We start from the raw sequence: 11,959 nt of genomic DNA, 5'->3' as shown, positions 1-11,959 counted from the left end.
TAAGTCAGCAAAGTGTTACAAATATCACACTTAACGGCCAGAAAGAACTCACCCAAATAATAAAAACAGCAAGACGCAAAATAAAAGCCACTAACAAAGGGAAGGAAAAAAAATAACCGAAAAGAAAAACACAACTCGACCCGGTAATTAATCAGGGGTAATAAGCGCAAAGTCAAAGGTAGAACCGCTCGTATTTCATGCGCGTATCCGTGAGATACGCAACAGTCGGCCCACATGCAAATGGCCAGGAAGGGATGCAAGTGTGCGTGCCGAGCTGAACTGAACTGAGCTAAGCTGGCCAATATATATACCATACCATACATATTCTCGCATAGAAGCCGAGCGGCCAAACTAAAAAATTAAATGTATTTACATAACTCCCACCTCCGGCTGTGCGTTTTGAGAAATGCCAAGCGGCAATGGCCCGGATAGCGTTTGCATTTCTCATAATCATAATTTACGCCAAAATGGTTCAAAGGAGAACAGCTGACCTGCGTTAACGGTCGCACAGTGGGCGACTTATAGTGTTTTGAGAAATGCCAAAATAAAAAACTAAAATAATTAAGTCAATTACAATACTTCGAATAAACAGTTTAAGACACCAACAAATCATATGAGTTGGATTGAAATAATGTATTACGGCTGTAGGAATATTTTTTAAATATATTTAGAATATCTAACGTTGTAGTATAAATGTATTTGGAGGTAGGTTTACCTTATAGTTTATTTAATTATTAAATTCATATTGATTGCAGACCTTAGTTATAGTTTAAGCTATAATAAAGAAACATTTTGTATAAAACAGATTGTTGTATAAGTGTACTTAGCTAGAGGAAGGGGAATTTTTTTTATCAAGTAGGATTTTACGGAAAATTTCGTTTTCATGTACGATGCTTGACATTAAAATAATGTTTTACTTTGTTCTGAGAGTTTTGAAATCCCAAAAAAAAATTTCTTAGAATTCATATATTTTATCTTTTTTAATTTTGAAATCCTTTTTTGAACACAATTTTGTTCAGGACACCCACTGTGGCAAGTCCACGCATATGCGTAATAATTTCGCGCCTCGAAGGCGGCTGAAAATGTTAATTAAATGATTTTCCCAGCCAGGGTTCGAATGGAAAACAAAGAGCAACAAAAGCCACGATTGTGGCCACCGACTACTGACCACCACCAACCACTACTGGTCGGTGGGTTGCCACCGCCGGAAAAGTGGCCCGAATTATGCATTACCGAAGGCATTTGCGGCAGCGGCGGTATATATTAGCGCCCAGATAGCGATCGGGCTCGGGTTCGGGGTCTGGGGTTTTGGGCCCTGGGACTTTGGGTCAAACGATTTTGCATATCGCACCGGCCGTTGGTAAAAATGTCATGCCTGGAATGGGGGAGGGAAAAAGCCAAGGGCCGGCTGAGTGACGACTGACAGGGCCTCGAATAGGACCGGCTCACGCACAATCCAAGGTTTTTGTGTTTGTGTTTGTATTTTTGGCCAGCTAACTAACCAAGGGCAGGTGATGGTGGCACCCCGCCCCGCGCTTCACACGTCAACGCAGCAAAGCCGAAAATTAGTTAACATTTTTTGGTATTTGATGCCCTACACCTGCCCATTAGCCCGGGTCCATTTGCTCTTCCTGACAGCGTGAGAAGTGGTAAGGGATGTTAGGAATTTTTATTTTGTATCCTACTTGGGTGCTTAATTAAGGCTGAATATTTTTATAAATAAATGTAACTCCATTTTCATTGAATTTTAATATTTAATTTAATTATTTCAACAGTTTTAAATTAATTTATTATATTTTTTAGTTCCCATAAAAATAAATATTTTGGTAGGTAGAAAGGTATCCCTTCCTTTACTGAAACTGATAACCTTTCAAGGGCTCTAAGTTGTGATTGTTTTCTGGCCCAGAAAGATCATTAGCCCAACGATCTCAGGAAGTCGAAAGCAAGCTGCTTAGACAACATTTCAGTGTTGATCGATGGTCGGTCGCCTGCCTTCGATGAAGATGTCTCGCAAACAATCGTTATAAATGATCGAGGAATCCATCGAAATGGACATTAATCTTAATTGATAGATTGGGAAGGAGTACACACCCCAGGACTACTGGAGAATGTGCGGAAGCGTCTTTATTTGTGACACTCCCAATGAGAACAAATTATCGGGTCTCTAATTGAATAACTGACATTTGATGGGAACTGATGAATTAAATTTTATTTTTACTGCATTTTAATAAAAGTGAACATTTTTAATTGTGTATACTAAAGTTTTATAAAGTCAAGAGCCCTTTTTGCTTTTAACATATCGTGAGTGGTACAAATTTATGACTTTTCTAATGCGAAAGAAAGTATGGGAACGCAATGAGTCACGTTGCACATGTGCGGTAAATTTATAGCATATTCATATACCCAAATTGGTTTTAAAACAGATCGTGTATGCTACCATTTTAATTCAGATCACGTCACAATTTAAGTATTTAAATGTGCAATGTATTTGAATATAAGGGACATAAATATGTCGGCTGGAAAATCGTGAGTACCAATTATAATTATTTAAAGGGCACGTAAAGGGAATTCTTAGTTAAAACTGACTAACAATTAGATTTAAATTGTCACCTTGCTTTTTGAATTGCTAAACAAAATTATTTTAATAATTATAGAGTTACAGGAGGAGTTCCAAACGATTTTATATTTTTAAATATACTTTGGAAAATCGTCTTATATCAGAGTATCAAAAAGTCTTCTAACCGTTCTAATGGAATACACATAAATACTTTTACCCCACCAAAATTGGTTTTTTTCCCGTACAAAATGGGGAGAATTGGAACAGCTGGGGGCGGGGCAGGGGCGTTAGTCGAATGCTCCACACTCATTATGGGCATTTCCAACTTCTGGTTGAGTTGACGAGTGACAGGGGGTTGGGAATAAAAAGGGGGAGCTGGCTGGAGGAGCTGCTTCTGCTGACTTTGGCATTTTCAATTGTTGCTAATGAGTGCCACAAATTAATTAGGTTACTTCGTTACGCTGCCTCCGCCGACATTACATGACCATCAGGTTTGGTGGGTCTGCGTTTTCGGGTGGGCTGCCGTCCACGTACCACCGATGTTGAGCCAGTGATAGTTGTCGAAAAATTAGCATAAATTTCTCTTTCTCTTTCATTTTTTTTCTCCACCGTTTTACCTTGTTCGCATGGAAAATTGAGCAATTTTCCGACGTTTTTCACGTTCGTGCAGCGAGAGTGAATTATTAATTTAAAATCCCTTTATCACGGAACGGAAACTTCTATTCACGTTGCGATCTTATCGCGCATAATAGATGGTCTACGAAAACAAATCCCCAGATTCAAGTGCTCTCCAAGATATACATAGGAGGCCTATCGATTGCCGAAGATGACGGCACACAACTTGACCGCAACAAATCCGAATCAGTTTCGGATTATCTCCTACCCAATTGCACAATATAATTGAGGCAGCACACATATATCAAACAACTCGGGGCAGGACAACCCAAGGAGCCGAGGAAATTTATCAAACCCTCAGGTAAATTGTTCAACCGCTGTCTGGAGTCAAAACCACATAATTATACGGCTTAGGATTACCTCGGCAATAATTCAACTAAATCGGACTGTGTCTTGAAAACTCCAGGGGGAAGAAGTTAGAAAGGTTCTTAAAATCCCCTGTGTTAAAGTTTTTAAAAATATGTTACTACATTGTAAGTGCAGGGTTTGATTCCTTGGATAGTTATTAAAGTGAACAATGATATACCTTTTTAATTTATCTTGAAAAACTCCCTTTACAATAACTTCCCCTTTTAATGAAAAGCTTTTTATGTCTCCATTGACAATACTAAAGACTACTTCGATTTGATATGGGTAAGACTTTTCATTTAGATAATTCTTGGGAATAGTGCAATTTGTCAAGGTTCAACTCTATTTAAAGTAAATCTTTATTTATATACCCCTTTTTTGAGATGAAATCCAAGATTGCCAGCCCTGTAAACCTTTCTTTCTGGCTAACTATTCACAGGCTGAATCTGCAGAATGTATCCTTGGTAGCCAAGGAAACCCATTTGAACATGTTCAGCCTTTGGCAAATGTGAAATGTTAAATTTTGACTTTGCCCAAGAATGGAGAGAGAAGCAAAAATGGGCACAGCATTTTGGGTTGCTACTTAGTTACGCATGTTCACTGAGAGAAATTTGCGATGCAATGGATGAGCTTAAAAAATTATAAATCATGATTTCATGTAGCTTTTTTAGTCATGATACCAAATCATTTGCAATATGCAACCAATAGTTCGATCCTCTTTTAAAAATCCTTCAAAAATCTTGTTAAAAATTTAAATTGTTTACATCATTTTTAACATTGTGTTTAAGTTTTTTATGTATTTTGATTAAGTCATTCAAATTACTTATTTTTCTGATTTTATTTTAAGGTTTCTATAAATAAAAACAGTAATTGTAATTTTTTGGCAGTGTCTTACCTTTCTCCCTCCTTATTTTGGCCAAAATAGTGGGGATTATTAGGGCTTAGTCGTGGGTGTGTGCGTGCGTGTGTGTGTGTGAGGGGTGGGAAAGATGAAAAGTGGGGGTGGGGCAGTGTGTGAGGGCCAGCACAATTACACATGCACAAAGGATACGCCTAAGCGGCTTATACCAACGCATCTCGAACGGTTCGAAATGAATCCAAATGTGGCTGCCATGGGCGGGGAGGGGGTACGGATGAGAGGGGGTCTGTGAAATGAGAACTGGGGAAGGGGGGCCGAGAAGGCTGCGGTTTCCGGCTTGGTAAGCGCCCTATTATGAACAGAAAAGTAACGCTAATGAGTAAATCAAGTGCACATGTGTGCCGTTGAACTGGAATACCCCTCACAGGCTGTGCCCCCCTTTTTCACCCTTAACCACTAGCCCCTCCACAGAAGCACCCCCCTTGCAACGACCGCCCATGTTTCGGATCCTTTGAAGCTGCGCCAAACGGCGTGTTGAGGCATAAATAAGCCGCCCTCTTTCCCAGTCCCTCGCTCTTTTTGGTCTACTCGCTCCTTCTCGCTTTAGCCAGCCACTTGGCGCTGTTTTAATAGCTAAATTATGTAATCATGATGTGTGATACTAACACACACACACGGCCACACATGTCCTGGTATTTATGCAAATCCTACCGTTACTTCTTCCGAGAAACTTTTACTTTGTTTCACACGGAGAAAAAAATTTAGGTTCTTTACTTTTTACTGGGATCTTAGCTTTTTAGGATTAAATTTTTTATATTTTATAATATATAGATTTTTTAGAGGTTTGATTAGCCAACAATTTTATAACTTTTAAGGGTTTATTTCAATTAGAACTTTTTCTTAGATCATCATTAAAAATACCAATCCTTTAGTTTTTCGAATTTGGTATTCCTTTTCTTAATATTTTTTCCGGATAAGAAATTATGTAATTTATTTATTTATAATATAGGATATATTTTTTCTCCATGCAGGCTCCACTACCCTCGTCTTTTTAATTTGAAATTTTTCATAATGAGCAGCGCAATGGGTGGAATAAAGTATGGTGGGGGTGGCTTGGGAGGTCGCAGTTCGGGACGTTTGACGTTGCCATAGTGTGAAGATTAAATTCTACTAATTAGAGATGCCAAGTGAATGTTCGCGCATTTGTGTGTGATGTGTGTGTTCATATGGTTAAGTGGGCGGGTGGGGGGCGGGTTAAGTAATGGCGTTGAACCGAAACCATCAAAGCAGCCAGCTTGGCAACACAATTCCCCCTAGAATCCCGCCAAGCCCTAGCCTCATTATTGATATGCCAAGCGTAAGAAGTTCAAATCCTCGAAACAAACTACAAAGAACCATTGCACACAAGAAGTAAACCACCACACACGCTGTTCCTCGTCATTTGTAATTTCTTTGGCGCCATTATAATCTTTGGCTTCCACTAGTCAACGCTTAGAATCCGTTTTTCGCCCTCGATTGGCAGGAAAGTAATCCGGTCCCTTATGACATCGGGATTATAAGGATGTTAGGGCGAAGTATTTGCTTTTCGGTTGACACTGCTAGCAGCTACTTGATTTGCTTTGAAGAAATAAAATAAATGGTACCATATTTCAAACGTTATAAAAAATATAAATAATATAATATAATTTAAAAATCATTTGGATTTTTTATGCACCGAATTAAGGTTAGGAAATAGGTTTCTCCTAGTTGACTTTTGTATTCCATTCATTTTTGTATTCTATTATTTTACACATACAAAGTTCGACTTATAGACATGCATACTTTCGCACTTTATGAAGACCCGCTGCATGGCGAACATCTGGTGATATCGGGATATGAAATCGGCTTGAATATGGTTCCTGATAAAATGAAAATCTCCGATCCGATTCTTCTGCGTCACATCCTCTGTCTGTTGATAGTGGCTCACAATTGTTTTCACCTGATTCTCTGCCGCCGGCAGTTAAAATTGTGCAAAAGAAGCAATGATCCACCGTCGCTAATGGATGACAGTATGTCGCCAGAAGCCTTCGAGGTGGGTTTATTAAAGTATATTTTAGTAAAAATAACATTGTAATAAATTCACTTTTTCCTTAAAAAATTTATTTTTAGGTCTCGAAGGATAAGCAACTTCATACGTCCTATCTGGAGGTCTTCAATCTAATACTTGATACCATATATAGCTGTCTTGACCTGTACCTTTCCACATTGGCGTACTTTTGGAAGATCACGGTGGGCTGGTATCGCTATGCGGACGATATCTGGCTGAATGTGACATATATGACGATGTTTTCCACATATCTGGTGATTCGCATGCTGCCATCCCTATTTTACGAGAAACTTGTCCTGGATCCTAAATTCAATGTGGATCCTGAAAAATCACCGCCATTAGTGGGTATGATTTGTGCGTTGGCTTTCGTCGTAGTTTTTCTGCAGGTGGGTTTTGTATACTTCGTTTGTCCGTATACGCCGTATGTCCGTTTGTCCGTCCGTATAAATAAAAGCAACTTAAGTTTGCTTTCCTAAATTAATCTTTGTAAATTTCTCACAGATTGCCATAATCCCGTTCACTGCTATTTTCATGGCCATTCAGGAGTTAAATGTGTGGTATTGCATCTTGCTCGTTTGGCTAATTCTAGTGGGCCTGTCCCTGTTCATTTTGGGCTTTGTTGGAATTTTTGGGGTACCCTGTCTGGGCAAGAGCCGCAAATTGGAGGATGCGGATATTAATGATGATTTAAAAGAAGTACTGCATAGCTTCAAGTTTCCAGGGCGGGTTTATCTGGTGCACACCTTTCAAATAGGACGTCCCACTGCCTGGGTGATGGGTTGCTTCTGTTGCCTGCGATTGGATATCCACGACAACCTGAAGTTAAACCGCGGCCTGGACTCGGATGACCTGGACTCGGGTGAGGTGGGAGCTGGCCTAAAGGACGAGCAGTTGGCCGCCTTTGTGGCCCACCAACTGGCCCACTGGCACTTGCGTCATGTGGCCAAGGCCTTGGCTCTGATTTACCTGAATCTCTTCATATATCTTGTGCTCTTTGGATTGTGCTACAATTGGCAGACCCTCTATTGGGCTGCGGGCTTCACGCCACTGTATCCTAAGACCGTGGGCTTCTGGCTGGTTTACAAATACCTGATGCCGGTATTTCGCGACATCAGCACTTGGATGGTGTTCTTCTTCATTCGGCACTTTGAGTACGCCGCAGATGCCTATGTCGTTCGACGGGGCTTCGGATCAGCGATGAAGGCTGCCCTGCTCAAACTTTTCACGGATGATAACGAGTTCCCCTACGTGGACCACTGGTACCTCATGTGGCATCGCTTGAGGCCTTCTATTCTGCAACGCATCCAGCATTTACAGCGATTGAACAGGACACATGCAGTTTCAGCTATATCTTTGATTTAAAATCTTGGGATTAGAAAGATGTTAGAGTAATAATATAAATTTCTTTATAAAGAGAACTTTCGAAGTTTAGTAGTTAAAATTTATTGATTTATGTACTTTGTCAAAAATAAATTATCAACAACTTTTTTTAGATGAAAAAAATCGGAAATTGTGTCCTAGTTCTTATCTCTGAATATATACCCCTGTCATTTTCAAGGGACCTGAAAAAGTGGCCTGAACAGTGCCTGACAGTCCTGGAACTTAACTTTAAGTGTACGGCCAGAGAGCAGGGGAAGTTTCCTGTCCCAGCCGAAACTTTTCCGTTGTGTTTTAATTAAAATTCGTTTCAAATAAGCCGCTGCCACACCGCCCTCCCCCTCACCACTCTCTCTCTGTTAGTTTTCTGGTACCAATTTTTCTCTTCGGGTGTTAAAAGCTAATTTCCCCTCGGTTCGGGGTTGCACAAACCGCATCTGAGGCTGCGAAAAGTCTTTAAACTTTTTAAATTAATATAATAGTAAAGCTTTCGAAACAAGGGGAGACCAGACTTTATTTTTCGGTAGTTTAAGTAAATTATTTTTCAAGCTAGTGATATTTATGTGATTTGTAGATAAATTTTAACTAGTATTTTTATTAGTTTTCTTGATAGAATATTCCGCATTGAACGCCTTCCACTTTTAATCTGAACCATCTGCATCGATTGCGAAATACGATTTTGAATATTGCTTTTGCCAGGTTGGCACAGGCTCCCCACTTTGCGGTCGGTTTAGAGTTTTACGGCGTTTTTATGTGGGCTTTGCGGGTACAGAGACTTTTCCACCTCACTGTTCGGTAGCTTGGAGCCCACTCTGCCGTTTCATTGTCTCGGTAATAAAAACTCGCGTGCTCAAATGCCAAATTTCCCACAGAAATCCCCCTTTTCCGCAGCCACTCGCTAGATATTGAAGCATTTACCATGCTATATTTATTTAGTATTTTTTATAGGTAAACACGGCTGGTGTCTATTTTTTAACGACCGCTCTCGACTGAATTATATTTTATTTTTCTGTCCAAATTTATTTTAAAATCCTTTCGACGACATTAAAATTAATGTCCCACCAGACAGTGACAGTCGTATAATAAGGAGAGGGAAAATGCAATGCAATCATTAAATACCCTTTTCTAGTTGAAAGAAATTATTAAATTTAATTGATTTTTCAAGTGGGATTTAAAAACTCATTTTATTATTTTATGTATTTTTAAAAATCTACAAGTTTGTTTATCATAATATTTGCTTTTACATACAACTACTTAATTTTTAAAAACATTGGTATACCCTTTAGGGAGGGCAAAGAAATTTATAAAAATTAAGACCGAAATAAAAAACACCAGCAGCGATCGTAAACTTTTGGTGTCGAGGACTGGCAATTGAAATCGCTTACATTCGGTGGGTGGTGGGTGGTGGGCGGTGCTGGGTTGCGGTGTAAAATGGTAAGTCTCATTTATGACCAGAGCGATAAGAGAAAAAATTGCGAGTCCTTCGCATTTTTTCCAACCATCCCCTTTCATTTTCCACTTTGCTGCCATTTGGGGACGCAACTTAATTAGCCAACGACTTTAAACGGATTGGCGAATGAAAAGGGAGGGGGAGTGTAAGGGGGTGGTGGTCGGCTGAAAGAGTCTATCTCCCAACGAGTTTTTTTCTCGCTAAATCAATTACACAATCAAACGGCTGACAATTTCCAGCTCAAAGCGTGACTGCCGTTTCAGCATCGCCAAAAAATGTTCCAAAAAATGTGTAAGCTTATATTTTAAGAGGAAAATTCACTCTTTAATTTTCTACAAAGAATTTCAGATGATATTTCATTGATAATTAAGATATACAACAATATTTTATTATAATTTTATTTATTTTCTGTATACCATTTTAAATAGTGAATTTTCTTTCTGTGTAAGGTATTCACATGCAGATAAGTGAAAAATGAAACAAAACAGTGGGAGAGATGAAGAAGAAGGCAGAGGGGAGTGTGGAGTGGGTGGAATGCAGACGCATGTGGATGGGAAAGGACCTCGGATAAATGCGTTCTTTTACAATTCACTCTCGACAACCAACAGCCTGCAACGCCCCCCTACCGCCCATGGCGTCCCCTACCGGTGACAAACGGAGCAGCTTCCTTGCACCACCCAGCACCACCACCACCACCACCCCCTTCCGTTGAAGGCACCACCACCCTGGTATTCACTTTGATGTTTTACTTTTACTGCCTCTCGACGCTGGGGCTTCTGCTCGGGCTCTATGATGATTTCTTTCCTGAAATTATATTTTAACTGCCAGTCAGCCTCAGCTACAAAACACCAACCCCGCCCATAGCCCATCGTTCCATCGTTTCCCCAACCACCCACACTTTTCCGACAGACCCAGCTCAACCACATGGGGCAGGGCAAGTGCATCATGTTGCTGGGCCATAAAAAGTAATGACAGCTGAAATTCTCCGGCTCGATAATGACGAACGAGCGAGGAGGATGATGATAATGACGATGAGTGCAAAAAGTACTGGAGGAAATGAATTGGGCTTTCAACATCCCCAACAGAGCTTCCATGAAATCCCTGTCTTAAACCACACATTACTTACATTTTTTAGTGAGAATTAAAACTTTAATTAACTAGTTTGTTATAAAGGTTTTAAAAAAATATCAAAAACATTTCTATTATTTCAAATCGGACTTCGGGTTTTCCCCTGAATTAAAGGCACTCACTTTAGGTAAATATTTATTTACATTGTATTATAATACAATGTTTGTAATCACGAATAAAGCTGCTTTGTGAAATTGTAGACAGCTTCGAACTACTGACGTGGCGATTACTGAAATCAATTTCGCTGCGGAATATGCAATGCAACTTGGAACTTGTCGGATTAGAGGGTTTGACGGTTCGATGTGATCATTCAAATAAGTAGTTTTCTGCGATTTGTTCTAGAGTAAAGTCATGGGTCTCCTGTTAGCGCTGATTTTGGGATCAATTGTATACGCTAAATTTATTCATAAAGCGATTTTTATTAGTTTTCCGTGAGTATATTTAGCGATAGTTATGATATCTCTCTTAGAATCTTTTCGAAACGTAGAATGTCATAGAATTTTAAACATATTTGTAATAAAGGCAACTTGCAACTTAGTTTTGCATTTAATAAAAAATTTAGCTTTCTGCTGAAAATTTGAAATTGTAGTAATGATTTTTATTAAATAATTTTTTACAGAACTGAATAGATATTATTTACAGAACATATGTTTATAAATATTTTTCAGTTTGCACAATGCCAACGAGTATGAAAACTTTACAACTGAACTGCAGGAGAGGCTTCCGGAGTTCCGTGTGTATAGCGGATTTTTTAAACCGTTGATTCCCTTGAAAATTTGTGGGGTCCTTCTCGGCTTTTGCTGCTTACAATTCAGTTTCACGAGATTGATTACAATGCTTTGTAGCATTATCCCCCTTGCAGCAAAGATGCGGGCTGCTCTTTTACCCGTTTGTTTAATTTTGGCTCTCATTTTATTGGTAAGACCTTTTAATTAATTAATTTAAGTAAGAAGACGATTTTAAACATTCCAATATTTATAGCGCATAATACAGCTGAACGATTTTGAAATAACTTTGGATGGTCGCACTATATACTTAAGTGAGAATTCTCAAGAGATTCCAAGTGTAGATTATTTGGCGAATCTTATTCCAAAGAAAAGTCGCGAATTAACCTTGCCAGGGACTCTTTATGTTTCGGCACCATTTGCTATTGTATATCTCTTAAAGCGCCGCTTCATTGGTTAAAAAAAAAAACAGAAAACTAAATAAAGAACGTATAATAACTATTACATTATTTTCATGATTATAATGGCATTTTCTTGGGGTTACCTTTGCAAAAAATGCATTTACAGACGCCCGAAAATCGAAACCAGTCGGCAAAGCTCACAGCCTGCTGCTCACCCGATAAAGATAATAGAAAACTTCAATTTATAGCAACAACACAAGCAAAACACTTTTCAATCACCGAGAACTCGTAAGTGAAGATGAAAATTTGATCCACGAGGGAGCCAGAAGGTTGGACTGAATCGGGGTGTCTAG

General features: G+C 39.2%; 1 protein-coding gene and 1 long non-coding RNA gene across 2 annotated transcripts; both read left to right on the top strand.

Moving 5' to 3' along the window:
• The first annotated feature begins 6,193 nt into the window (after window positions 1–6,193).
• LOC108063388 (CAAX prenyl protease 1 homolog) lies at window positions 6,194–7,987 on the top strand. Its single transcript, XM_017150454.3, has 3 exons — window positions 6,194–6,510; window positions 6,588–6,911; window positions 7,027–7,987. The coding sequence occupies exons 1-3, from the start codon at window positions 6,253–6,255 to the stop codon at window positions 7,885–7,887; spliced, it is 1,443 nt and encodes a 480-aa protein (XP_017005943.2). The 5' UTR covers window positions 6,194–6,252; the 3' UTR covers window positions 7,888–7,987.
• Window positions 7,988–10,758: 2,771 nt separating this feature from the next.
• On the top strand, window positions 10,759–11,714 carry LOC108063392 (uncharacterized). Its single transcript, XR_011418496.1, has 3 exons — window positions 10,759–10,911; window positions 11,149–11,398; window positions 11,462–11,714. It is a non-coding gene; the product is annotated as an uncharacterized lncRNA (long non-coding RNA).
• Window positions 11,715–11,959: the final 245 nt, after the last annotated feature.

This window comes from Drosophila takahashii, chromosome 3L (genome assembly GCF_030179915.1).
Source record: "Drosophila takahashii strain IR98-3 E-12201 chromosome 3L, DtakHiC1v2, whole genome shotgun sequence".
Lineage (NCBI taxonomy): Eukaryota > Metazoa > Arthropoda > Insecta > Diptera > Drosophilidae > Drosophila > Drosophila takahashii.
The sequence above is the reverse complement of the archived record's forward strand: the minus strand, read 5'-3'. Positions and strand labels throughout refer to the sequence as shown.